General features: G+C 48.5%; 10 protein-coding genes across 10 annotated transcripts; 6 read left to right on the top strand and 4 right to left on the bottom strand.

The window, feature by feature from the left end:
* Positions 1 to 2,129: 2,129 nt before the first annotated feature.
* Positions 2,130 to 7,108, bottom strand: SERLADRAFT_374622 (uncharacterized protein; the record flags this gene model as incomplete). The annotated part of the gene is made up of 8 exons (XM_007324026.1): positions 2,130 to 2,815; positions 2,870 to 3,203; positions 5,032 to 5,431; positions 5,490 to 5,665; positions 5,718 to 5,847; positions 5,911 to 6,139; positions 6,200 to 6,922; positions 6,970 to 7,108. 8 exons carry the CDS (start codon positions 7,106 to 7,108, stop codon positions 2,130 to 2,132), a joined length of 2,817 nt encoding a protein of 938 aa, XP_007324088.1.
* A 370-nt stretch (positions 7,109 to 7,478) lies between these two features.
* On the top strand, positions 7,479 to 8,651 carry SERLADRAFT_443421 (uncharacterized protein; the record flags this gene model as incomplete). The annotated part of the gene is made up of 3 exons (XM_007324025.1): positions 7,479 to 7,670; positions 8,193 to 8,463; positions 8,518 to 8,651. The coding sequence occupies 3 exons, from the start codon at positions 7,479 to 7,481 to the stop codon at positions 8,649 to 8,651; spliced, it is 597 nt and encodes a 198-aa protein (XP_007324087.1).
* Positions 8,652 to 8,794: 143 nt separating this feature from the next.
* SERLADRAFT_443420 (uncharacterized protein) lies at positions 8,795 to 9,401 on the top strand (the record flags this gene model as incomplete). Its single annotated transcript, XM_007324024.1, has 2 exons — positions 8,795 to 9,199; positions 9,252 to 9,401. The coding sequence occupies 2 exons, from the start codon at positions 8,795 to 8,797 to the stop codon at positions 9,399 to 9,401; spliced, it is 555 nt and encodes a 184-aa protein (XP_007324086.1).
* A 105-nt stretch (positions 9,402 to 9,506) lies between these two features.
* Positions 9,507 to 10,237, top strand: SERLADRAFT_443419 (uncharacterized protein; the record flags this gene model as incomplete). Its single annotated transcript, XM_007324023.1, has 5 exons — positions 9,507 to 9,530; positions 9,581 to 9,757; positions 9,806 to 9,867; positions 9,918 to 9,978; positions 10,031 to 10,237. The coding sequence occupies 5 exons, from the start codon at positions 9,507 to 9,509 to the stop codon at positions 10,235 to 10,237; spliced, it is 531 nt and encodes a 176-aa protein (XP_007324085.1).
* Positions 10,238 to 11,298: 1,061 nt separating this feature from the next.
* Positions 11,299 to 11,706, top strand: SERLADRAFT_479869 (uncharacterized protein; the record flags this gene model as incomplete). Its single annotated transcript, XM_007324022.1, has 1 exon — positions 11,299 to 11,706. One exon carries the CDS (start codon positions 11,371 to 11,373, stop codon positions 11,530 to 11,532), a length of 162 nt encoding a protein of 53 aa, XP_007324084.1.
* A 1,587-nt stretch (positions 11,707 to 13,293) lies between these two features.
* SERLADRAFT_479868 (uncharacterized protein) lies at positions 13,294 to 13,625 on the top strand (the record flags this gene model as incomplete). Its single annotated transcript, XM_007324021.1, has 1 exon — positions 13,294 to 13,625. A coding segment is annotated over one exon (288 nt), but the record flags the coding sequence as incomplete, so codon positions are not given.
* A 1,969-nt stretch (positions 13,626 to 15,594) lies between these two features.
* SERLADRAFT_402881 (uncharacterized protein) lies at positions 15,595 to 15,786 on the bottom strand (the record flags this gene model as incomplete). Its single annotated transcript, XM_007324020.1, has 1 exon — positions 15,595 to 15,786. A coding segment is annotated over one exon (192 nt), but the record flags the coding sequence as incomplete, so codon positions are not given.
* Positions 15,787 to 20,733: 4,947 nt separating this feature from the next.
* Positions 20,734 to 22,817, bottom strand: SERLADRAFT_358671 (uncharacterized protein; the record flags this gene model as incomplete). The annotated part of the gene is made up of 5 exons (XM_007324019.1): positions 20,734 to 20,972; positions 21,050 to 21,444; positions 21,507 to 21,624; positions 21,684 to 22,525; positions 22,604 to 22,817. The coding sequence occupies 5 exons, from the start codon at positions 22,806 to 22,808 to the stop codon at positions 20,904 to 20,906; spliced, it is 1,629 nt and encodes a 542-aa protein (XP_007324081.1).
* Positions 22,818 to 23,600: 783 nt separating this feature from the next.
* Positions 23,601 to 24,838, bottom strand: SERLADRAFT_479861 (uncharacterized protein; the record flags this gene model as incomplete). The annotated part of the gene is made up of 1 exon (XM_007324018.1): positions 23,601 to 24,838. The coding sequence occupies one exon, from the start codon at positions 24,322 to 24,324 to the stop codon at positions 23,899 to 23,901; it is 426 nt and encodes a 141-aa protein (XP_007324080.1).
* On the top strand, positions 24,839 to 26,338 carry SERLADRAFT_402870 (uncharacterized protein; the record flags this gene model as incomplete). Its single annotated transcript, XM_007324017.1, has 3 exons — positions 24,839 to 24,949; positions 25,024 to 25,600; positions 25,673 to 26,338. The coding sequence occupies one exon, from the start codon at positions 25,098 to 25,100 to the stop codon at positions 25,542 to 25,544; it is 447 nt and encodes a 148-aa protein (XP_007324079.1).
* Positions 26,339 to 27,043: the final 705 nt, after the last annotated feature.

The following is a 27,043-nucleotide window of genomic DNA, read 5'->3' as shown; positions in this document are numbered from 1 at the left end:
GCGTCATTCAAGCTGTTTTGAGGTGCTTGGCCAGACGTTACTCGTCAATTAAAAACTCGACAAATTAGCAGCGGCCCAGGTTGATTTCACAGACCGGGGGATGCTTTCTGACCATATTCTCAATTATGCAAACACTATATCAGGTATATAACATAGTCTATTCCAGCTGTCCTTTAACTATTTACTCATCTGTTATCCAGTTGATAATCATGATATGGTGGGGGTGCCAGATGACCACAATCAAGCCGCCAATCATATTTCATCTCAACACAACAATGAAGCAAATCACTTTGATGACGCTGATGAGGAAAGTGGACCTATTTCTAATGTGGGTGTAGTGAGCCATGTAGAACTTGCAAAGTGTCAATGTACATTCCTTTCTGCCTCTTCTTGTCCATTAACTGATGTCTCCTTGAACCAGAGTCTGGCTATCCATGAAGGGTGGAACAGCTTAGTGCTTGGATCAACCAACCCCAACTGCATGAAATGATCCAACAATTTTTATTTGATCAGCTTCACAGGAGTCTGAATGATTCAGAAGGCTCCAATGTTCCCCTTTCTCGCTGCCCTCTTTTCAATTCAAAAATCGCTGTTCACCACTCCGCTGTAGCATTTTTTTATGCACCAAGCAATCCCAGTGGGATTGGTGGGATGTGACGAGAGACAATTCAAGTGTGTCCATCATGGCGGGGTGGTCCTTCTCTCTATGACTGTGTGTTTGTTGAACGTGGACCCCACTGCTCTTGCAATGCGAGGACTTGATGTTGTTCGAGTTCACCTCTTTTTTTCTTTTGTATATATGGGATGTTTTATCCATGCGCACTGATTCAGTGGTTCTCACACATTGCTGATCACCCAGATGAACTGACTGGCTTATGGATGGTTCAACCAGACGTCAATGAAGAAGGCTATCCAGCCGTCAAAATCTTTTCCAATTCCCTTGATACTTTTCTGGGTACCTTAGTAGACCTTGAAGTCGAGCAAGTTTGATCTTAGGTTGACTTTGTCACCTTTATCAGCTTGATCTAGCTTAAAAGTAACATTAAGCTGTCTAATATGACCAAAGTAACTTTGACTTTTACTGATGAAGCCTGGCGCTTTACAATCCACACGTAGCCCTAGTACCTTTGACCAAACTCTGTCAGAAGACCGGCAGCTGAACATTTTGTGCTATCAGGTTGACTTGGTACAACAGCTCACTGCAGTTGGCTGCAAGTTGCTTGACAAACTAACCCCGGACACTGGCATTTATTAGGGCAATCAAGGCAAAAAACATTCCAGGAGAACTTGATGATAAATATCCATACTGGGGAGCCTTGGCAGGTTCTTCAGGCAATGCTATACCGGATGCCATGCTGTTTATCAATGACAATAAGCCACCAGCTCTCACCTTGGAGGCTAAAAGTCACCATATTTTAGATTCATGCGGCATGTTTGAAGCATCCGACACAGCAGCATTTAGTCATCTGGATGTAGCCATCTGGAGAGCATGCAATAAACAGAAACCCTCCATGCCCATATCTATACCTTTCATCTGGCCTTCAGAACAACGGAACTTGTCGTTCCTGACAACAGATGGGAAACTGTTGATACAGGTACATACCATCATTTTTTGTGGGTTTGTGAACCGCCAAGTGGCCGATGTCATGTCAGGTTTGGTCACAAATGATTGCAAAGGGTACACACTTTGCCCTGATATCATCTTTTAAGAGCTTGGTTTGTTTTTATCAAGCCAACAATGGTATACTGTACATGTCTCCTCCTTATTATCCATGGGATAATATCACAATGCATGCGTTCTGCTGGACGGCCCCTGGCATTGGATCCCATTCCCAAAGATGCCTTCAAACTAGGAACACCACAGATACCAGAGGATCAATCCCATCAGTAAAGTGTCAAATTTCTTGACGCACCTTGATCACACTTTGCTGACTTTCAAGACTAATCAAGCATTGTAAGGGATTAAAGTTCTATCAAGTGATACAAAAAGTGAGTCAACTAACCTTCAAGTTCAATTTAGATGAGGCAAGGATATCTGGGTTGGTATAAGCGAAATCCTTCAGACAAGTTGAGCGAAGGGTAGTTCAAGTGTAGTGTAAATACATGAGATATAAAACAAGTCCCACAAGTTACATGTCAAGTTGGCTAAGCCCAAAGGCATGATGATCAATATACTTGTTTATGTAGAATGTAGAGAATCTATCTAGCAAATTAGTAAAATCAATGTCAGATGGAATAAAGCAGTGACCATATTCACTCAACACTGGCATGAGATGCGCACTATGAAATATACAGTCCAGATGAATGATTTCAAGACTGGTTGATCCGTCGTCATTTGTATCAGGCTGGACCTTCCACATCCCAGTGAGTTCATCTGGCTCATCTAAAATATGAGAAAACCACTGTATAAGTGCACAAGGGTAAGTTGTGTTATTATGAGAGAAAGAAAGAAATGCAAAGATTCGAACAATGTCAAGTCCTCTGATTCCTGTGATTAAAGGATCACGCTCAACAAATGCACAGTCATAGCAAGCCGCACATTTTCTCCACAGAGGTGTAGCTCGAATTGTTTCTCGGCGCATACCACCAACCCCATTATTATCACTTGGTGTATAAAAATATGCAATGGCTGAATGTGTTGCGACTACCCTTGAGTTGAATGTGGGGCACTGATGCAGTGGTATATCGAAGGCTGAAGGTGCATCACAATCATTGATGCGTGCTTGGCTGTAGAGAAACCACCAAATCAACTCAACCAGGTGGGGCTGATTGAGCTGCAGACTGAGCTCGTGATATTTGGTTGAGTAATGACGAACTAGTAGAAAAAATATATTAGTACAAGTGTGTATATGGAAGAGACTAAACGTACAACGCCAAACTGACGGCTTGACATGACTGGCTGTTATTGGGCCTGGGACTGGCCTGCTATTGTTGTAGTTGTAGTTGTCATTGTTGTTGTTGTTGTTGTTGTTGGGGTCTTCAATATGATCCAAGCCGCCGATATGTGGCTCTGAGCCTGCATTTGTGTTGACAGCTCTTGTAGCTTCATCGATAGTATTGTTGTGGTAGTTGTTTGCATAGTTGAATATGCTACCTGTCAGCATGCCGCGCATTGTGAAATCTACACGAGAAGCTGCAAGTTTATCGAGTTGCTGGTTGACTAATAACATTTGGCCAAGCACCTCATATCTACTCGAGTGGCGCTGTCGATGATGAGAACTGTTGTTAGAAAACCACACACAAAAACAAACTAACACACAATCCTCCCAGATTCCACGGAACTTGTTTATGGGCTTTGCCTCCTAGAACAGTGGAGTGGTCTGGTTGTTCGTGGGGTGGTACATATAAAGATCCTTCAAAGTAAAACCCAGAGGTGTATGAGTGTGGGTTTTGAGGAGGAGGGATAGTTGAATTTATAGAAAGATAGGGGCTTTGTGGCGAGTATAGACGAGCACTACCTTGCTAATCGTAGCACAAGGTAGGTTTGAGAACGACAATATGACGAGGTTCCCAGTGATAGCAGGCTCCTGACGCACAAACTGTAGTGCTCAGAAGGACTCTAATCGAAAGGGATAACAATGACTTCAAAAGTGGGAAGTGACGATGATAGCAGTTAACAGTGGTAGCAGTGGGAAGTGTTGTGACCACACTGGATCACAAGTAGCAGAGAGTAGTGAACTTGAGATTAGAGAAGAAGTCTGGATTGGAGTTTTTGTTGTTTTTACAAGGTAAAATACAGGGGTTTATATAGTAAAAGAAAAGTAGGCTATGCACAGTATAGCTGTGCAAAAAGAATGAGAAAGAATATGAAGGAAGGAATGTACGCTGACGAATCCTGCGTAGGTAGTACAGGATAAGATTGTCAAAAAAAAGAAAAGAAAGGGATAGAACAATGAATGCTGTGAGTAATGTCACAGGTTTGTATAGCCATAAAGTAAAGTCCAATAGCAAAAAGAGAGCAGGAAAATCATGATGTCATGGGAAGATGCAGTAAAAAAAGGCAAGGCAAATCACTATCAGTATCAACACAGTTCCTTTATTGTCAGTCAGGCATTCTAAAAAATATGTGTCCATAAAAATGATTCAAAAATCAAAAATAATCGCGCTGTAAATGAATGTTCTGCTGAAGAAAAAGAAACTGGAGCCACCGGTCCGCCACCTAGTCCAAATCTGACAGTTCCATGGCCTTACCAATGGACTGGTTGTGTTGGACCACCTGATCAAACGAGGGAGGGAGAGGAGTAGTTCCAATTTGGAACAAGTGAGTCCCAGGCAGCGTGTGATAGGTGTAGCTGTAGCGAAGACGATGGACAAAAGATAAGTGTACCCAAGTGAATGGGACAGCAATAAACATGGGTGACGCAAGGGGATGAACCTTCTCCAGCTCAAAAACTACCCACCCACACTCCAACCAGGCAAGACGAGCGACCGATGTTTTGATAGTATATGATGGTAGATCGACGTCATAAAGATGGACCTGTTGCCCTATTTGAACCGGCCGCCGGGGCTTTGCTGATATCAGCAGTGGCACGTGGTAGTCAACGGATCGGCGACGGAAGCGGATAGGAAGTGGTGACATCAGAAATGGTGGGGGTGCAAATAAGATGAGGAGGAGGAGGGTGGAGGTGACGAAAAGGTGGATTAGAATGGGGATCCAGAAACGACCGTCAGGTGAGAATAAAAAGGAGAGGAAGGGGCCCATGGTGGGGCTAGGCAAAGGAAGGGGAGTAAGGGAAATGACAAAAGCAAGGGCGCAATGCAATGTGTAGCCAGTGGCGACGTGAAAATTTGCCAAAATGCCAAAACGCGGAAAGTACCGAATGGAAAAGCAAAGGTGAGCGTGACTGGATTGCCTAATAGAGGTGATGCTGATCAGCCACAAGTTCGAAAAAGGCAATATTAATTACTATTCCACGTGGCACTGTGCCTGTGTGGCGCAAAGGCGAGTCTTTTTGAATATTCACTTCGTTATTGACACCTGTCCATGCTACCAATCAACTTTGGTGCATGACAGTGCCATGGTTCTTTCACAGCTGTGATGTGTCTTGATTCTGTGATTGAGGAGCAAAGGCCGTTTGGAGAGCCAAACATGCGAATGAGTAGGGGATAGTGCTGGATTGAGTGTTGCTGGGGAAGAGAAAAGCCTGTTGGCCAAACACCCAGTGTCTGAAAGATAACACGGGTCCAGTGAAAATCTTTTACTGTGTCTTGCACTTGCTGAGTGCTGCTGTCGCTGTGAGTATCATGCCGGACCAAGTAGCAGAAATTTAAAAAAGCTCGGGATGTGCATATTATATCCGGTGGGACGTGCCCTTCAATAGCGGGAAGATAGACTTTCATCAAGGCTTTTGAGTCGTCGCCAGTCCACTGCTTGAATCCACGGCCCTGTGGAAATCGTCGAAGTCCAGAAAACAATGGAGCTGCTGCAATCCTAGTGAATTATCTTAGTATATATTACTTTGATATTTTCAATGTAAAAAGAACCTTACTGCCGGTCAATGTCATCTGAGATCTCTTCAGCACGCTTCTTGCCATACATTAGATTGAGATAATTCTCCACCCAAGTCACAAGATGATCCTTAAAGGTACCTTTAATGACTTGGTGAAGAAGGTCGGGAGCCAGGATCTTGTGGATGTCAGCACGAGGAAAATCATGGGTGAATGGCTTATGATAACAGTCAGCATGATTTTTATAAGTGAAAGAAAAAATGATGTACTACAATGTTGCTCACAATACCATATTGATCCTGTAAAACATGCGGATCAAGGAAGTCAGCGAGGACCTCTGTATGATCATGAGAGTGTTGGCCACCTTCACCGTTGAGGTTGTTGGGTAACACAATACAACTAAGCAGGTGAGATTAGTCTGAATATAGTCTGAATAGTGGTATAAAAAATAGATGTACTTACCGAGCACACCATCCTTGAATTATGCATGCAAGAAGAGCTTGCTCTGGATAGTTAGCAATGTATGGCCCAATACCATAAATAACATGCCTTAAGTGCATGTCGGCACAGCGTACAATCTCTGGGACTAACATCCCAGGTTTGAGACCTTGAAGAATATGTGACATTGATGTATGAAATAGCTGTGTCGAAAACCTGCGAAACTTTGGATCGTTTGCATACTTCTTATCAGCTAAATAAATCCTGGATTTAGTATATGCAAGAGAAAAAGTAAAGAATAAATGTAACATACTTTTTGGGATGGCTAGAAATCCCAGCAACGCTACAGCATTCCTATGTGCTCGCCGGACATTGTTATGAACATTCCCCACTGCAATATACAGTGGATAATACTCATTTTGGCCTGTTGCGACAGAAACCGTGGTCTTATCACTGCCTAGAATGACTGGCACAAATGATGAGCTATAAGTTGTTGGATCAGTGGAAATCTTGTCTGCCTGCTTCCAGGCCCATTTGCCTGACATGAAGTCTTTGTATTCTTGTTCTCCCTTGTCATTGAACTTCTGGTAAGGAACAAAATTGGTTTTGCCAGAGAAAACTTGATTTGATAACATGTTTTGTATGATAGTGCGAGGATTTTTAAACCAGACATCAAACTCCTGCCTCATCCACCCAGGAGCATTTTCTTTGGGAATCTCACCATTGTATGACAACAAAAAAGACTCCCATGGCACATCGCCAGCTGAAGTTGAATCAACCATCCAGTATAGATCATCCTTGTTGGCAAATCGGGTATTTTGGTCTACAAGTCCACATTTAATAAACGAAGCCCTCCACAAATCAAGGAGGGCATCAATGTCTCCTGCAGACATTTGTATTTTTTTGTAGAGAACCTCTGCAGTCTCAAACTCTATGCGATCACGGTACGGGGACCAATCATTGGCTGACAGGGCTTCAGGGAGTACAGGCTTTGCTCCTGGGGGCAATAGATTCCCATTTTCATCACAGGGTCGTCCTGTACATAGTCAGAAGGATAAATAGAGACAGAGATTGTAGACATACCATCTAGAAATAGATGGTATTCAATTTCACCTTGTGCTTGGGGCTGATCATCTAATAGCTGATCAGGTTGAATTTCTTGTTCGTCCTTAGGCTGTTCATTGAAGGTTTCTGGCTGATTTTGAACATGTGGTGAATGCATCAGAGGGACTTGGAGTGAATGGCTAGGGCCTGGTGTGCTGATGTCCAAATGACAGGAATGCATGTGTTGTTTCAAACTGGAGACACTATGAAACCAGTGTTTGCACTGAACATTCTCACAGGGTATTGTTCGACTGTTGTGGTGTGGGTGGGTAAGCTGGCGTTGAAGTTTCTGGGGAGGGCATTGTTGTCTAAAACAAAAGAACCAAGTCAGGGAAATGAAAACTGTGTATTGTGTGACAACACTTTAGTTCCAAAGTAATACATGAATTTTCATTTGAACCTTACCTACTGTCCTGAACTCCATTTTTCTTCTGCCACAAAAACCTTGCATCCCTCCAGTTCCTATCTTTCCTCCTCATCAGCCCCTCATGCCTCGCCCAGTAACACGTGCCAAGAATGCCAATCAACATCCTGGAAAGATTTTACTTAATCTGCAACCAAAAAAGCACTCTCGAGCAGAGGTAGTGCAGGAGAGGGAACAGCTTAAACTCACCAAGGAGGAGTTAGTCCAGGCCATGAAGCTTGGTCTTGCTGCTGCAGCAAAGGTCGAAGATAAGAATGTAAGAGAAGAGATGGAAAAGGACATACCTATGCTCCCTCCTTCTCAATGACACTGTGCAAGCAGGAAAACTTGTCCTGAGATAGTTGCTGATACCGAGGAAGTGTTACGATAACACAATTTTCGGACCTTTCCTTCATTTTCATTCTCCGCTTTAACCTTGTACACTTTAGCTTTCACACATGGTGCCACACGGCACTTCCCCTTTTGTTCAAACTCCTCTTTCTTGCGCCGCGTTGCCTTCTTCTTATTTTAGATGCAACTCTCTCACACAGTGGAGCTGGTCATGCGGGCTAGGCCCCATGACATCATCAAGCCACTAAACTTTATCAACTGTATAGTACATAAGTACAAACACTCTGTATTAGTATATATACCCCAATAGATCCAGGAGACTCCTTAGCGAGTCCTCCTGTTGTATACCAACAAACTCTCTGCAGCCTAAGGGGTAACCACTCCCTCTTCATTTTCTTTATAGTGTGGTTCTGTGTGCGCCAGAGTAACTAACTCTTGGTTGTTACAGGAAGAACAAGATGTACCTCCCCCCTCCCAGTGGCACCTGGCACGCTTATCCCGTCGTAAGAGCAGCCTGAAGGCTGTCCCAGATAGCGAGGATGAAAGGAGATCAGTAGGCAGCAAGGGCAGCAAGGCTGGTGATGGTGATAACGAACCTATTGATCTGATGGGCTCTTCTCAACTAGATATTGACTCGATGGAGGCCTCTCAAGCCGTCAATGACATGGGTGGAGTCAATGATGATAGTTTTGAGGAGAGTGATGAAGTGGAACTTGCTGGTAAGAAGACAACAATGGGCAGCATAGGGATTCAAGCTGACTCTTCTCGACAAGATACCAACTTGATGGAGGAGGCCTCTCAAGCTGTCGGTGGCATAAATGGAGTTGATGAGGATGTTTTAGAGTTGAGTGACAAAGAGGAGCTTGTAGCTAAGAAAAAGAAGAAGATGGGCGGCCTGGAGATTTGAGCTGCCATTGGAGCCTTAAGGCAACAGTCAGCTGCAAGCACAACTGCTTCTTCCAACACGCAACTGATGCCGGCTAAGATCCAATATGGTACACGGGGGCCGCGTGGAAGGTTTAACACATTTCCATCATTTGATCTCACAAAATGACTGATGAATTGCTTTGCCTCACGAAAACAACTCTGTTTTTCTATCAACGCCTCCGCATGAATGTATTGGGTGTGTCTTACAGCAAGGCATCGGGCATCAAATTATGGTGCAGCAATATTCAAAAGCTGCACAATGCTACAACAAATGAAGCAAACAAACTCAGCACAACCTCAATCAAGTTGGATGTCTCCTCACTTTTACCCAAAACTATCAGCTCAACTGCCTGCACACCGGTCTCAAAACATACTAAGAAAACCATTTCCTCAAAATTGACTTCAAATGTGGTGGGGACCACTTTGAGTGGGGATACTGGTGTCAGATATAAGGCAGGTGGGTTTGAGGACGAAGTTGAAATAGAAGAGTATGTAGAGGCTATCAAGGGCAAGCATACAATAAGTGCGGTGAGTCAACCTGTTGAGATAGATTTTCAAATCACTGACCTTATTTCTTCAGAACCTGGTTAAAGTTAAGGATGGTATTAACCCTCCCTCGAAGTGTGTCAAAATGGAACATCCAACAAAAATAACCAACTCCGACTTACCAGAGGGTTGTATGGAAGGAGGCCGCTGGCGCAACATCCTTATCACGATGTACGAGAAATAGGTTGGGACCTACAAAAACCCTTGGAGCATTAGTGACATCAAGGCAATCTGGGCTCTACAATCAGCCTGGAATGCTATCTACCCTGACATTCAACATATAATTACCATGCAAGACCCCGTCTATCTTGTGGTAAGTTTTATTTTGTCTTTTGTCTTGCTATTTCTTTCACTAGCTTTTAGGCCTCTCAACGTCTTTTGGAATGGCAAAGTGGTTTCGGTTCTACTGCCATAACCATGGTGGAGCATTTTTTTGAATCTGATCCCGCTTACACAACTTATCACACCTGTCAAGAATTTGCTAGTGAAATTCTCACTGATTTTGCATACCTCTACGAAGAAATAGGGGATGATCCCTCAGTATGTGGTCTCATAATACATCATATTTGGCTCACCTCTTGTTTTTAGGAATTTTGTGGTCTCTTTGGTCACCGTTTGTCCTGCAAACATTTGCGGCCCACCTTGCCACAGTTAACACATCTATTGATGTTGAAATATTGCGAGCTAACAGTGTGCCTAGTAATGCCACAGACACTAAGAAGTATCCACAGGTAGGGGCCCTAGCAATGAGCGCAGCAGCCGTGAGTACAAAACAAGTGTCGTTTCAAGGTCTCTACTAAAGCCTGAATATAGGTTGAACGTGCATTTACTATGTGGGCTGAGAGAAAAGTCAGCTGGGACCTGCCAGTAGTGCAGTCCCAAGTAGGTTCCGTAGCTCGGAAAGTCAAGCCGGTTCGAGAGCTCAACAGGGCTACTGGCAAAACAACCGGTAGCCATGCGGCGTTCTCTGACACGAACTGGGGCGAGGCTACTCGCTATTATGCTACTGACAAATTATGACATTTGTTTATAGTATGAGAAAACATGCATTGGCCAGGGCTTGAACCTGGGACTCCAGCTTTCATGGTCTGGTGCTTTACCAACTAAGCTACCAAGGCGTACTTGGAAAGCATACTGATTGGTTGCATGCCCAGAAGGTCCAGAATCACTGTACACAGGTGCGGATCCCATTGTGTTGTGATAGCTACATCAATCAAAGCACTCAAACAAGAGACGATGGACGATATAGTGGCAAAAGCAAGCACCTAGGTTGTTGGAAAAGGACACTCTAAACAGCCGGCCACAAGTACAAATGGAGGTGCTGACCCTCGAGCCTGTCTAGCTGATGTTTAGGCTGTGTAAGTTTTCCTTGTATGTCTGCCCTCGCAATCCCACTCATTACAGGTTTTTTTTACATTAGGATCACTGAACTATGCATAGATGATCAAATACATTTAGTGTTTGCCCCAGCTATCATGGATTCCTTGTAGACTCTTTCCACATCCCTGCTCAGTTTTTTTTGGTGATAATTGTGTCTTGAATTGCGTTTCGTCTTTTACGACTTGGAGCACTGACTTTTTTGATATTTTTCTTATTCTCATTTAATGCTACTTGTTCTGGTTCTCGAAAATATCTTGCTTTTGTCTTAGGAGTTACTTTTTAATGCCTTGATAAATATTCAAGAGTTGTTCAAGTTTGTTCAAAGTCATACTCAGTGTGAGATTCAAGAAATTGAGTGTCCTTAATCAAACTTTTCTCGCCTTGAAAATCCATGGGTCCCTTGGCACCAAACCAATCTTAATCACTCTCAAAATCGTTTTAAGCTGAGTTAAGGTCTTCAAAGAAAGTTGACATTTTACTGATGCTGAACCGTCAGAATGGGACCAATTTGCGGGAATATCTTTACGGTGGGCCCAATTTCTCGAGCACGGACTGCTATGCTCATATATAGCTATACCAGTCATGGGCCTGGTGGCATCGCAGCGCTCCCGTGAGATAGGATACCTGATATGAGCGATGATGATTCACCTTCCAACAGTGATGATGAGTCCAGAGACCCCACTTATAAACCAACTCGGACCACTCGGAGGAAGTGATTCATTCAAAGGGAATCAAACAACTGTTACGGTGTCTCAATTGTAATATGTCAAGGAATGCCTACCCCTTCACCAATCTTGAACCCAAATAATGTAAACATTGTAGAGATTCACGAGGTGGATCTCAGCGGGAACAGAATCACTATCAATTGGAGAGTTCTATGTGTACATGGAGAAGATGAACATACCTCAGCGGGAACAGAATCGCTGAGGTCCTGACTACGAGTACGGTCTGTATATATATGTTTATGTAGAATACCAACAGAGAATGCTATGTGAGGGGAAGGCCCCCACCTTTCAAGAGGGCGAGAAGACGACCTTCAATGGTCCGCATAGCACGTTCAGCCTTGCCATTTTGCTGATGGGAGTATGCCGCCAAAAGTTGGTGAACTATCCCGCCGTCACGTAGGGCCTGTTGAAAAGCAGACCCAGTGAATTCCCCGCCATTATTGGAGCGCAGGATTTAGATGGAACACCCCGTCTGTTTCTCAACACGGGCACAAAAAGCTGTCCACTCCGAGAGAGTCTCACCCTTGGAACCGAGGAGGTAGAGCCAAAGCCAGTTGCTGTGATCATCAAGAAAGATGAGAAAGTACAGCTTGCCATGTGGAGTGGCAACCGGGAAAGGACCACAAAGATTGGTATGAATGAGGTCGAGGAGGTGGGAAGCGGGGGGTGAAGAGGATGGTGGATGTGGTTGGTGGGGATGCTTGGCTAAGATGCAGGCTTCACAAGAGGAAAGTGGAGAGGAGGAGGAAACAACTGCGCCAGTGGAAAAATGAGGAAGGCGCAAGACGGCCGAACCACCAATGTGACCGAGTTGAGCATGCCATAAATCGTGTGTTTGGACAACGCGCGCAAAAGCAGTAAGGTTGGTGGGGCTGGCAGGGATGACATACATGGAAGAGGGAGGAATGAAATCAAGGTCCATGTAAAAGAGATTGTTGGTCATGGGAATGGAGCCGAGAGTGGAAGAGCGATAGGAAAGGACGCAGCGACTGGGAGAACCCTGAAAGACGCAGGACCAGCCCTTGCTCAATAAACGACCCACGGAGACGAGATTTATGAGAGCGCTGGGGGCATGAATGCAATCACGAAGGCGTAGCCGGTGTCGAGAGCCATTCAAAGTAAGAACTGCCAGGCAGTCACCACGACCAGCGGAGTTGAGGGTCCCCTGATTGGCAGTTTTAATGGAAATGGAGGGGTCGACAGTGTAAAACCAGAAGACCGAGCGATCCATGATAAGAGTGGAGGTGGTGCCGGAGTCGAGAATAGTGGTGAAAGAGCCCAGAGAAGGAAGAGGAGCATCAGTGATGGCACATGACAGGTCTCCAAAGTGCGACGGAAAAGCGGGGGAAGAAGTGACAGCCAATTGAGCAACAATGGGGGGGGGGGGAAACAGCGGGAGAGGATGAAGGATCAGGAAGAGGGGCAACTGGATGTTGATGCCAGGGGGCCTGACCCGCCATGCCACCACCGGTTTGATAACAGTGGGACAGATTGTGACCATTGCGACGAGGATTTGAGGCACAAGCCGGGTTCGAGCAAGGGAGACCCAAGGGATTGTTTTCGTGCACACAGGAAGGGGGAAGATGTGACTTGGAGGACTGGGTGACCCCGGCATGGGCAAATTCTGGCGCAGAACGATGGTACAATCATTCACCTTTGAGGCGGGTGACCTCAACGCTGAAGGTAGTGAGGACCTGATCAAAAGAAGGGTCCATGGCTGGAACAACGAAAGGAGTAGATACTCCCCTGATGTCCACAATGCCATGTGTGACGTGTTGGAGGGAACGAGTGTGATGGGATTTGAAAGTGTCCCACACTGAAACGGCAGGAAGTCCCCCCATGAAATTAAAGATGGCCTCTTTGTCCGATAAAGAATCAGTGGACAAGGCGGAGAAACATTGAGTGATGTCTCGCCACTTGGAAAGAAATCGTTCAGCATCATCAAGATCCTTCATGCGAAGTAAAGACATGCGAGAGTGCAGTTCAAATTGCAATGAGGAGTTGCTGCAACGGAAATGAGTAGCCAAAATATCCCAACAGGTACGGGCAGTGAGGTTGACATTGTCTGGAAGGAGTTTGGAAACTATAGGAGAGACTTTTCGGCATATGAGGGATTTTGCAGTGCAGTCACGCAAGATCCAATTGTCCATAATCTTCGATTCAGAAGCAGAGGGATGAAGAGGATCGGCAGCAACTGGACAATAGCTAGCGAATTCACGAGGTTTGGACGGATCCTGACCAGAGGAAATGAGACGCCAGTAGCCCTCACCCAAAAGGGCGAGGAACATGACGCGCTTCCATCCAAGGTAATTGTCAGACCCAGTGAGGTCAGGAATGTGATCAAACTTGCCCATCTGATAAGATAGCGGAAGCGGGCGAAAAGAGTGATATAGGTCGCGTGGTGAGATCAGTCGTGAACCAGATGGCTCATAACCTGTAGAGATTCACGAGGTGGATCTCAGCGGGAACAGAATCACTATCAATTGGAGAGTTCTATGTGTACATGGAGAAGACGAACATACCTCAGCGGGAACAGAATCGCTGAGGTCCTGACTACGAGTACGGTCTGTATATATATGTTTATGTAGAATACCAACAGAGAATGCCAGAAATGCGGAGTGTGAATAACAAGAGTCTAGGCAGTTGTCGAGTTGTCGTTTGGAACTCAACAAACATATCGTCTATCCTGAAAATGTCTATGGAGAGCAAGGACAGTACAAGAAGTTGGTGAGTGCGGCAATAGTGAGACGTGGAGTGCAAACTTGTTGGGGTCATAAAATGCTTTCTTGTCCAGATGCACAAGTCTGCAGACAATAGGCACAACCATAACATAGAGGGGTCATATACATGATGCTGTGAAAGTGAACATGGAAAGTGACGCACTATAATATGTACTGAATATTTCCCTCCAATCTGAGTCACGAGAGGCTTTCAAGTCAGCACTGCCATTGGTGAAAGTTTGAGGTGTGTCATAAAGCAAGAAGAACTTCAGATTGGTTGGCTTCCGAGCTTGAAATATACTTGGAGAATATGCCAAGAACATGCACTTTATACGAATTTACATGCATATTATACAACCGGGGCCTACAGTCAGAACTGGACAAACATAATGTGCTCAGCGACCTGCCTGGTCATCCGGCAAGCCAGAGTTAACCAGCTCAGTCTCAGTCTCAGATTCCGAGTCCGTCTCATCATCTCCTGGATGATACAGATTGTAGTCAACACCGACAAGTTCGGGTTCCCCAGGCTTCACTGTTTCTGGATAATACTCTTCAATATGTCGATCAATAGCCCGTCTTGCTGATTCCAGGTCATAACAGGGGTCTGTCACCCACTCCGCCAAAAGCTACGGGGTGGCTGCATGCTTAACCGAAACAAACATGCCTTCGAAGCGAATGTGGCCTGACCGTATGTAAAAAATATGAGCTTCAAGTTGTTGTTCGCAGCCACTACCCACGTTGAATTTTGAGTTGAAGAACCTGTTTGCGGCTGAGACTCGAGACAGAGGTCCCCGATAGATCCGATGGGTGTACTAAGGTGAGGACCACAATGTTGGGCGAGCATTGAATTAGAGGACGTGGCTTTCCTCAACGTTACCGAAGATCAGATGTGCTCTATGTATCTCTACAAGTGCTTGGATAAAAGAGTTACTGACGATAAACATCAGGCAGAACATCAACAACTGACATAAAGCTTCACATACCGACATTCGCTCCAGGCCGCCGGCGATTTGCAAGTTGAAGCTCGAGTTGAGTTCGAGCCTGTTTGCAGCTGAGACGCGAGACAGAGATTCCTGACAGACGTGAACGGTGTGCTAAGATGCGGACCACCATATTGCATCAAAATGCATGCTACATCTGATGTCTTCTCTTCTTCGCCACTGCTGAAGTAACCATAGAATCGAGGAACTATGTCGCCCTGCAAGTGTGGCAACTGCTTGCAAAGAAAAAGCCGGCAGACAACGTCCAACGGCGATTCGTCTTGGTGATTGTTAGTGGAAAGTTGACCCCCGATAAACAAGGTATTTTGCGATTGACAACGTCTCGTTGATGGTCAGATGCAGCCGCGAAGAAAGGTACTGTGGGCCCCGCTGAGCTTGTTGAAGGATGAGCGTTTATAAACGTGCTTGAAGTGTTGGCAGTGGCTCGCTTAAAGTCGTTCCGATACTCGGCTTGTTTTTTCGTGTTGATTTGAGGAGGGTTGGCAAACCTGAGGCATACGCATATGACATGTGTCACTGCACATTGTTTTCGCCGTGAAGCTGACTCGGATTCAGGAAATCAAGTTGGGGAGGGAGGAATATGATTCCGGGGTGCAATTGCCTGTAAAGGCAGCCCTTGATTTGGGTTCATTCCTTGCTCGTTTAGTTTGTTGGGCACAGCATGAAGCGAGGGTGGGTAGGATGGATGGGTGGAGAGGGTGTGGGGGCGAGCGTGTCAGTGGTAGGGAGCGAGTGCCTTGCACGCTCGAACATCATGGGCATCGATGAGCTCTGCGGTTTGGGGCTCGCTTCCAAGTGGGACGCTGTCTGATGACCCTTGCGCCCGATAGAGTGCGATGACGTCGTTCTTCTATTAATAGCTAACACGATTTTCAACATTGCGCGTCGTTGAATGAGTCTAAAGCCAGCCAAGACTCGGAGGCGTTGATCCTGTTCCTGGTCATCTTGGCCTGCTGCTCCACCAGACTGTCTCTTCCCATCATCCTCCCTTTTCTCCATCATCCTTCCTTATTTAAATCATCCTCCCTTTTCTCCATCATCCTCCCTTTTCTCCATCATCCTCCCTTTTCTCCATCATCCTCCCTTTTCTCCATCATCCTCCCTTTTCTCCATCTCCCTCCCGCCCACCATGCCTGAATTCTCAAATAATATCATTCGCATATTCAACCACTATGCAAAACGAGCAACGGCAACCGGCGAGGTATGCTTCGTCTCTCTCCCGAATTCATGTCCTCACCTCAGACAGGGTGGCCTCCTCACAGGCACTGATCCCTCTGCATTCACATCCACTGATCCCCTCCGCATGTGGATCATCCAAGTCGGTCCGTGCTCTGCTGCTCACTCTCTCCCTCACTCACCCCTTCCAGGCGTTATCATCATCATGACACAGCTTCTCGGTCTCCTCCTCGCTAAAATGAGACAACCAAAGGTCATCGCAGAGGTTTTGGGCGGTATCCTCCTAGGTCCTTTCCCTTCCTTTCTCCCTCTTCCTACCACTCACCCTTCCACAGGCCCAACCGCATTCGGTCGCATACCCGGTTTCACAATCCACATATTCCCCTCGGAATCCCTCCCCTACCTCTCCCTCGTCGCAAACATCGGTCTCTGCCTCTTCCTCTTCCTCGTCGGCCTCGAAATAGACGCAGCCATCATAAAACGCAATGCCCGTCTCTCCACCATCGTCTCCCTCGCTGGCATGGCTCTCCCCTTTGGCCTCGGCTCAGCCCTCTCCCTCCCCCTCTACCACCACTTCATCGACCCCTCCATCCAATTCACCCACTTCATGCTCTTCACTGGCGTCGCCTACTCCATCACCGCCTTCCCCGTCCTCTGCCGCATCCTCACAGAACTCAAACTCCTCGACACCACCGTCGGCATCATCGTCCTCTCCGCCGGCGTCGGAAACGATGTCGTCGGTTGGACCTTGTTGGCTCTCGCAGTCGCACTCGTCAATGCAGGCTCCGGCTTGACCGCCGTCTGGGTCTTGCTTTGTTGCGTCGCCTGGACCCTCTTTTTGCTGTGGCCCGTCAAGTGGGCCTTGTATTGGATCGCGAGGAAGACCGGCTCCATCGAGAATGGCCCCACCATGTTCTTCATGACAGTCGTCATCATCACCCTCTTCTCTTCTGCCTTTTTTACCGACATCATCGGTGTCAATGCTATCTTTGGTGAGTCGTGCTTTTTTGGTGTGTTGGGATGAGGTCGTAGCAGTGTGTTTGAGAATCATCGTTATTTGCACTTTATTTCTTGGGGCCCGCTCCCAACCACCACTAATCACACTTTCCACAGGCGCATTCTTAGCAGGCATCATCGTCCCCCGCGAAGGCGGCCTCACCATCGCGCTCACTGAAAAACTGGAAGACATGGTGTCGATTATCTTTTTGCCGCTTGTGAGTGTGGTTCCTTGATTTGCGTTGTGGGCGTTCGTGCGGTGTGATGTGCGATGTGCGGTGTGCGGTGTGCGGTGTGCGGTGTGTGCGTGCGGTGCGATGTGGCGCTCTTGCGTCTTTCATGCGATTATGCGGTCAAATCTACGCCTGTTGGGCTGGTTTGGGCCCTTGGCGGTTTGGATTGCCTTGCGTCTTTCATGCGTTGGCCCGCTGAACTCGTTCATGCGTTCATGCGTTTATACTCTGGGTTGTTCATGCGTTCATGCGTTGACGATCTGCGTTTATGCGTTTATACTTATTGGCTTCACCATACATTCATCGTCTATCCTTTCACATCTCGCATTGACTAACCGACCAAAACGCTTGATTTTGATAGTATTTCACGATATCGGGGCTGAACACGAACCTCGGGTTGCTTAATAATGGTGAGACTACCTTCCTTCCTTCACTTACTTACGTACGATCCTGTCATAATCAATACTGTCATCGTCACTCGCCACTTCCCACTTCTCTTTCGTCACTCATTACTCATTGTTCGCCACCTTTCACTCACTCGCTTCGCAGGGATCACCTGGGGGTTCACGATTGCCATCTGCTCGCTTGCGTTTACAGGAAAGTTTGGAGGATGTATGCTTGCAGCGCGATTTTCGGGCTTTAGTTGGAGAGAGGCGAGCGCGGTGGGGGCTTTGATGAGTTGTAAGGGGTGAGTGGGACAGTTTCTCGAGATTCTTCTCATTTTTGCGAGAGCTCTGAAACCTGGTTGCTCATATCGTTCGCATGACATTCTAGACTTGTCGAGCTCATCGTGCTCAACGTCGGTCTCTCAGCTGGTATTTTGTCTCAGGTGAGTAGGAAGGGGAACTAAGGGTGGGATATGCCTTTTTGCTGACGCGACGATTTGTGATGGGTGTAGCGCGTATTCTCGATGTTCGTATTGGAAGCGGTGCTCCTGACGTTCATGACAACCCCCCTCGTCAACACGCTCTACCCGCCCGAACGCCGCACGCGTGTGTCGCCCTTGGGCGGTCCCGCTCAGCCTTCTCTTACTGGCGCAGAGGGCGGCGCGGAAGGTGGAGTTGGAGCTGAGTTAAAACGCGAAGGACGGGGAGAGGAATGGGAGGGAGAAGGTGAGGGGAAAGGCGAGGGGTGGGAAGGGGAAGACGGGCTTGGGAGGTGGAAGACGCGGTTCACGATTGTGTTGGACAAACTGGAGCATATGCCAGGGATGATGGCGTTTACGCAGTTGATCCAGCCTCCTCATCCTTCTTCATCATCGTCCCCGCTGACGCCACGCCACGCACTCCCGCCTTCTCCACCCCCCATCCACATGACGCCCTCCGCCTGCTCGAGCTCCTCGGACCGTACCTCTGCTGTGATGCGTTCCTCCCCCTGCCGACCACTCTTCTCTACACCGATCCCTTGCTTGGCATATTTGGAATGTACGGCGAGCTGAATGGGGTCGGTGTGAGGGGTGGACTCGAATTTGTGGGATGGGAAGGGATGGCTGGGTGTGTTACGGAGTGGGCCGTAGGGAGGGGAAGCGAGATGGTGTGCCTTCCATGGTTGCCGCCCATGTCGTCTTCACCCACAGGTGCGATCACAGCTGGGGAAGACACCCCTGCGTTTACGCCTCGCGCGTCTGTGATGCACAACCCCTTTGAAGCATTCTTTGGAGGAGGAAGGGGAGGGGATAAGAGTGCGAGTGCGATACACTCTCAGTTTGTGAGGGGCGTGTTTGCGCAGGCGAAGACGGATGTGGCTATCTTTGTTGATCCTGGACACTCTACTTCGCATCTTCATCCCACCCCACGTGGACGCGGGCTTGGGGGGATGGAGGGTAAAGGAAGGGGCAAGCAGCACGTCTTCTTTCCCTTCTTTGGAGGCCCTGACGACCGACTCGCCCTCGAGTTTGTCGTTCAGCTATGTGCGAGTGGGAGGATGAGCGCGAGCGTGGTGAGGGTGTGTAAGAGGGTGGCGGTTGGGCATGTGGAAGAGCCGAAGACGGCGTATGGTGGGGAGGAGAGGGAGAAGGTGGATATGGCGACTGTGGCGAGTCATATTAGGGATCATGGCTTGACGGTGACTTCTGTGCGTGTGTTTTCTCTCCTTGTGTGCGAGGGGAATGTGCTGACGACATCATTTCATGTGCTCACTTGATGGGGGCGTTAGACTATCGGGTTCCCTGATACGGTGTATGGCGCTGCGACGACGGCGACGCGGCTGCAGTCTGAGACAGCGGATAACGTGGTGTGGGAGAGGTATGCGGCGAGAGCTGCGAGGGTGGTGGAGGGCGGCGAGGGAGAGGCTGCATCGACGTTGACGGCTGCGCTCTCACGCATGACGTTCTCGGAGCTCTCGACGCCTGCGCCCATTCATGCGATTTTGCACCACGTGTCTGCCCTCCGGTCTGGGACGTCCCTGGCGAATGTGAATGCGGGCTTGAATGCTGGTGCAGGCTCGGGTGCGGGTGCGGGTGCGCAGGGGGCGGGTATACGCCCGGTGGAGAGCGGGACGCGCTTACTCGTCGTTGCTGGGCGCTCGCGACGCATGTCGGTAGAGAGCCACGTGAGCGAGCTCCGAGAAGTAGCGGAAGAGTGTAAACAAGGGTTATGGGGCCACGGTGCTGGCGGCGGGGGCGGAGGAGGAGGAGGAGGAGGAGGAGGAGGAGGGGGAGGGGGAGGGGGAGGGGGAAGCAGTCGAAGCGAAGGGGAGATGGTGAGGAAGACGATTGGGGATGTGGGTGCTGCTGTTGTGTTGGCGGGGGTGGAGATGGCGGGGATGGTGGTGGTGCAGGCTGTTAATGTTGGGTTGGAGTGAGTGAGGGGGGAGGGGATGGGATACCCGATAGCGATAGGGGGGTGATACTGATACCCTGGCTCGAGTCGCTCTGGATCTGCATGGGGTTGAAAAGCATTAGGCATGGAATCGCGAAATATGAAGAGGGTGTGCAAGACTCGCCGAGTCATGATTCGGTTTTGTTCGATATTGTATTCACTTTGCGACGCAGCTCCTTTTTTTCAGTTCGTCGCGCGTATAATCGTTTTTTTTTCCTGCTTTTGTTGTATTCATTTAGAGATACCAGCAGCATGTACATGACTTGTCACGATCTTTTCCATAGCAGCTACTTTCGACTACCTCTCTAGTTTTTCGCATGGCACGAGGCATAACGCATAACGAGGTGTTCATACCAGCAACGATCATCTGTTTTATAGCACTAAATTACTAAATTAAAAGCTAGACGCACCTTGTCGATGCATTTCTTGTGAGTTGGGCACTGTCAATATCTCGCGCATGTTTTGCAGGGCGGGCAGGTAATACATAGTGTATCAATTCGATGTACTCTACACCCAAAGCACATAACATGCAACAAATATAACTTGGAACAGAGGCGAGTCGTGATAGATGAGAGATGATGAGAGGGGGGGGGGGTGTGTGTGCCGAAAAGACGAAAAGACGCGCAAATCATCTCGCTATTCCGTGCTCTTCTTCTTTTCCTTCTCCCTCTTCTCCTTCTTTTCCTTCTTCTTCTTAGGAATCTCCTGTACATTTTAGCGCGTGAGTGAAAAAGTGCGATGACAGGGTAGCTTGGCGTCACAAAAAAGGAGGGGGTGCTTACCTCGCCATCAACAGCCGCCTTCGCCTTCGCCGCCTTCTTCTCTGCCTTCTTCAGCGCCTTCTTCTCCTCTTTTGACAGCTTGGGCTTCTTGGCAGCCTTCTCGCCCTCGCCCTCGCTGTCATCCCCATCGACATCCATAGCGTCGCTCTTCCGCTTCTTCTTCTTCTCCTTCTTGGGACTGGGCTCGAGAAGGGTGAGGATGGGCTCGGCGTCGCCGTCTGCCATCTCTGCGTCCGAGTCGGCGCCTTCGTCGTCGTCGTCATCGAGAGCGAGCTGGTCGAGGACCTTGCGGATGGCGTCTGCATTTTTGGAGGGTGCTGCGCCTGTCTCGAAAAAGGCGAGACGTTCTTCGACTTGGGCGCGTAGGGCTTCGCCGAATTTTGGAGTTGGGTTATCTAGGGGGGGTAGTGGAACGTTGGGATGGGAGTACGAAGACGAGGGGACGAGGGAGCTTTACCTGAATAACAATCTATCCGCGATGCGATGGAGCATTTGTTGGCGAGGAATCGGGAGATGCGGCCCTTGTGCTTGGGTCCTGCGCGGCCAATGAAGGAGGAGTGGTAGAGAAGACCGTACTGTCGAACGCATGAGTGAATCGTCCACCAAATTAACGGGAAAAAAAAAGCACGCTCACCTTGGGCGTATTACCCTTCGTCTTAAGAGCCCTAAACAGCGCCTTCTCCGCACCCAAAATCTGCACCGTACTCGCCGGGTACTTGCTCAGATTCGTCAGACTGCCCGCATGGCTGATCAAGCGCGCCCCGATGCGCTCGCCGAGGAGCGCGGTGAGACTTGGCGCGACGAGGTTCATTTTCTCGCTCAGGTAGGCTATGAGTGATTTGCGGTAGTCGGAGATGGAGACGACGCGGACGGCGAAGGCGGAGATGTTGAGCATGTCGATCTCGGAGAGGGACGAGCCCATCGACCCTCTTGCCGCGTCGAGGATGTTCTGCGCAAGCGTCGTATCGTCTTCCAAAATAACAGCCAGCTCCTCCAGCTTCTCCTCATTCAGCGTATCCTTATCGCCCACAAAATGCGCCACGCGGGTGTACGTGTAGTTATCGGGGACGAGCCTGACGAGCTCTGGGAAATGATATCCATACCACTCGCGTATGCGCATCGAGAACAGGTTGACGTCCTTGTCGAGTTGGTCGAGGAGGGCGATGGCTTGGATGATCATGTTGTCGTACCTGTTCACGTTGAACTTGAGTTTGGCGCGGGAGTAGGAGTGGCCGAGGCCGAGCTGGGCTTTGGTGAGGTCGTTGGATTCGAGGCCTTTGAGGAGCTTGGGCGCGTGAAGGCGGATGCCGCGGATGAGCTCGAGGCCCTGTTCTGAGACTTCGCATTTGATTTTGAGTGTCGCATTTATTGAGTTTGCGAGTGCGGGTTCTGATACGGCGAGCAAGACGGGAGACTTTTTGCTGGATTTTGAGAGGTTGAGTTCGAGCAGAGATTGAAGGTGCTCGTTTAGCAGACCTGAGGTGGAGAAAAATTCGCATTAGGAAGTAATTCAAAAGCCACCGTTGATTTATCGTGCAAACAAGCCATGCGTACCTTCAGAAACGTCGTTTATGTTCTCCAGAGCCTCAGCAGCGCTTTTGAATGGTGAAAAACTGACCAACGAGACCATTTTTGTGAACTTGGAGAGGTCTTTTATCGAATCCTGCACGGCCTTGTGTTGGGCAGCGATGTTCTCGAACAACATCGCCTGGAATATGGCATAGCCAGACGCCGACTCGAACAGCACATGGGTGACCATTGTTGGGAGGAAAAAAAACCGGTCCCGTCGTTGTCGAGGACGATGGCGAGCGACAGGAAAGTGGAGAAATTTTGGGTCGGGAATGTCCGAACAGATAGTGACATACTTGGTAATCAATTCCCACACTGCAGCACCGGGTCTGACTTTTTGGCGTTGCGTCCTCCTTGTACGGATGACTCCTCCTTGATCTGAATCATGACTGGTCTTCATACCGTTCAGTCCTAGGCCCCTATCAATTGCTTACCTATCGGCGGGCATCAGCCTTACCAGGAGAGTGGTCTGTCCGCCAGGAACGGCCGCGCTCCGTACCAGTTGGCACTGGATCTTGTGTACATGTCTTGTTAACGGTTTGGAAGGCCTGAGCCACCACCTTCAAAATCATTTGCACCCCTCATCTACATGTCTCCCTATACAATTGATCTCATGACTTGCTCATCAACCGGCAGGATGACTTGTTGGCTTCTGGTTTTCCGCTGCTTGCTTGTTGCAGAATTCAGCTCGTTCTGGTAATGTTGTCACGACAGACCGGACGGATAGCTTGAAGGGCTATACTTGAGCCTTCGTTCGAACCTTCAGAGAACGTCGAATCATATGCCTCATATGAATCTTAACCCCTTTGAGTCGAGTCCATCTGACCATGTTGCTCCACCACACGCGTTTTTGGATCACATCCCACTTTCCATCAGTGCAGGTGAGCTGGTCGTGTCCACCGTGAGCTGCATTGTTCCAGAAGCATTGATGTTTCAGTCCATCCCCAAAGCACGCCGATCACGTCACATCTGTCAATCTTTATTAGGTCTACATCATATCAATGCTCAGTGTTTATGCTCTAGGTAGCGTTTACATTGTACAGTGTACCTCTATGGATGCGTTACCCACGATCCTAGTTAGGGGTAATCGTAACTGACAAACGCGCATTCACTGCCTTATCAATCAGATATTCTGCGGAATATATGTAGGAAATATCAATTTGGAAGTGCTACGTACACAATGCTGCGACCCTGCGACATAGAAGGCGCTTAGGAGGGTAGAATTAACCGGGCGTCACGACAAGGACAGGACTGAGTCATATAGCCATGCGCTGAACCTGTTACACATTTAGTATCCAGAGCGGTGTAATGGGGTTCGACGTCGAGAAACGTGTTCTTTTTTTTCTTCTGTCGCATGATAAGGCGGTGGAGGGCTGTTCTGGTGGGGTAACTTGCAGGACCCAGGCGAACGCACGGGGGTGATAGTGGAACACTTGCTGTGTTACAGGGAGAAAGGCATCTGGGTGGAGCATGCTTTGTTGTGCCATGCGGTGGAGAGAGAGCTGAGGAGGCATGGCCATATAAACGCCCAAAAAGCTGATTTTGGAGTCACGTGAGGCGGTACGCGCGCTGTGATTGGCCAGTGTTTCTTGGGAGCCTAAATAGATTGCCATAAGAGTTCCAAGCCTCGTGTCAGACTCGAGGAGGGTATTTCTTCCCCCCTCACTCACTCCCTCCTGTCCTGCACGCGTCACCCCCCCACCCATATCAGCGTCCTTAGCTGACTACGCTGGCCCGTGCGGGGCTACGAGGCTTTCACGACACTTCACTCGTCCTTCTTTCTGTCACGACCAGGTAACGTTCGCTCCTGAAATCAATATAAAGCGATCGAACCCTGCTTAACTGTTTCCCTTCCCCTTCTTCTTGATCAGCCCTCTTGATCTTCATTTCTCCTTCTCTCCCCACGTCGCCTTCATTCTTCCCCTCCGCACTGTCAAGAACTTCATTTATCTCTGTCGGACCAATCCACCTCGCCTTCACTTACCGTCATGTTCAAGAAGCTCAAGGGGGGCCGTAGTGGCACGCCAGCCACGCCCCTCATATCGAATAAACCGCTACCAGACGAAGGAGGAGGGGAAGACTGTTGCTCATCATCCTCATCGACCTCGAGCAGACACATGTCAAGACCAAGCACACCGATCAAGCCTGGCACATCATACAACAGGCCTCCGTCAACCATGCCCTCAAGCAACGAGCGCACACTTCGGCCAATTCTAAAATCAAAGCCCGTTCACGTTGCGGGCGATGTCGATAGAGTGTCGCCCACTGCGGCGGCGACGAAGGCCAAAGCCTTTGAGGGCAAGCCCCTTCGGAACGTTATCTCCCGTCAAGGTAAATAGCATATACCCCGTGTGCCACTCATTACGTACCTTATCTGATCATCGGGCCGCTTTCAATTTCTCTAGTGCCCATGAAGCCCCCCGCCGTCGACCTCCACTGGCAGCTACTCCCCTACGACGCCCGGCGGTCAAAGCAGCATATGCACTTCGACATCGCGTTCCCCATCGACCTCATCCGTTTCAACTCCACATACCCTCCTCGCTACCTGAATGCGAAAGACCTCGATAAGCCTGCGGCCGATGTCACGATCACCAAAATGGTGATCCAGTGCCCCTTTAAAACTGACTGGGAGGTGTATGTCAGCCGGACAGACGGCATCCGCTGCCGTGATGTGTTCGATGCCATATACGCATCGTTCAATACGGTGCTGACGCCCTTGGAGCGGCAGTCGATTCCTCTAAAGGACAGGAAGAGCTATGAAGAGGCTTGCAAGCTGCGATGTAAGGCGACCCATGGCCTCACCGCGGTCGAAGAGGCGCAAGGCCTCAAGCGCGTAGATGTGCTCTTGCACAATACTGTCTTCCAGGGCTTGACACAGCCGAAGTCAGGGGGAGATTGGGTACTCAATTTAGGCAGGTCCGCTTAGGGTTCCATTCGATTTACGATTAATTCACGACCTTGTATACATTACTGTACACCTCGGTGAGTCGTCATGATATTTCGGTAAAAGTCCCCACTTAATCGAACCGTACTCACCGATATGATCTTCATCAGGACTGTGTCCTTTCATTCTTACATGTTTACCACCACACTCATTCAGCCTGCTCTGCAATTTTAGCTCTGTCCGTCATCACAAACACTCCTCCGCAGCTTTCTTTTTGCTTTTTTTTCCGGTATCTTGATACCCCCTTTATGATATATTTTACTTCTTTGGAACTCATCGGGCAACCCTACAACTTGGTGTCTCGCATCTCGCATCTCGAGTAGTTGACGAGTAATGCTGTCCACCATGGTATAGTGCTGCCGATGAGGTATCATCCAAGCGTCTCTCATATCCAGGTTACGATTGCAGCCCTTCTTTTTTTTCTAACCACATACGGGTAAAGCTAGGACTGGCAGGCTTAAGGAAACCTATTGGAAATTGTACGTCCATGTCGTCTGAACACTGGTCCCCGCGGGGTCACGGGTGACAGTTGTTTAGGTCCGAAACTCCGTAGTAAGTTGTGCAATTACACCCGAAGATTGAAAAAAGTGACATGGAACGCCAAAAAGAATGACGGAGAACACTACGGAAAGTGTGTAAGACGCGATATGGCTTTGATGATTGTGGGAGAGGGAGTGCGAGAAAGAAGACCCGCAAGACAAGATTCCTTTCGATTTGTTCGAGGTTACTGTGACAGATCCAGAGGAAGGTAATCCGATCGTTTTGTATATCAAGATACCCCCAAAAACGCGGCGTTCAATAACGAAAAAGGAAGGCCCACGTTCAATTATAGATATAGCTGGCTGCTAGTTCTGATGTGAGCGGTAGGGCAGAACACGTTACAGCGTTACATGGGACTTTTAGGCCTCGTGCAGGCAGAATGAGGATAGAGTGTTGGGACTAGAAGCCTCCGTGCTGGCATTGAGGCATTGTTCGAGCTCCATGGAAGATGACATGTCGCACCGCACAGCGACGGTGATAGTTTGGAAGCCTTGCGGTTCATGATCTGGGTCTGGACTTTGAAGGGATGAAAACTATGGGTACCCACAGGATGGATGCGGACATGGACGATCCTGCTCGTTTAGACATTTCCTAGAACTGTGAATTTTGACCGTAATCTTGCATGATCTTCGTGTATTACTTGAGATCCAAGTCAATATGGCGTGCTTGGCTAGAATCACCAAAGAGGACCAGAGATCTAGTGGAGACATACATTTGTCGAACGTGCCAGCGTGGGATCTGAACAGTTCCGGGACCAGAAAAATGGCGTCTATCAACTTGGTAGTCGTATTGGTCCGAAGCTATGGCGAGCCGCGAGCGGTGATGCATTCATTTGCATCTAGTAGAGGACGAGATTAATGCGACAATCAGAAAATCTCTTCTAGCCAGAGGAAATATGGACGCACAGCGAAGATGGTTCTGTGGTGATAAAATACGTGAGA

Source organism: Serpula lacrymans (genome assembly GCF_000218685.1).
Source record: "Serpula lacrymans var. lacrymans S7.9 unplaced genomic scaffold SERLAscaffold_17, whole genome shotgun sequence".
NCBI classification, from domain to species: domain Eukaryota; kingdom Fungi; phylum Basidiomycota; class Agaricomycetes; order Boletales; family Serpulaceae; genus Serpula; species Serpula lacrymans.
The sequence above is the reverse complement of the archived record's forward strand: the minus strand, read 5'-3'. Positions and strand labels throughout refer to the sequence as shown.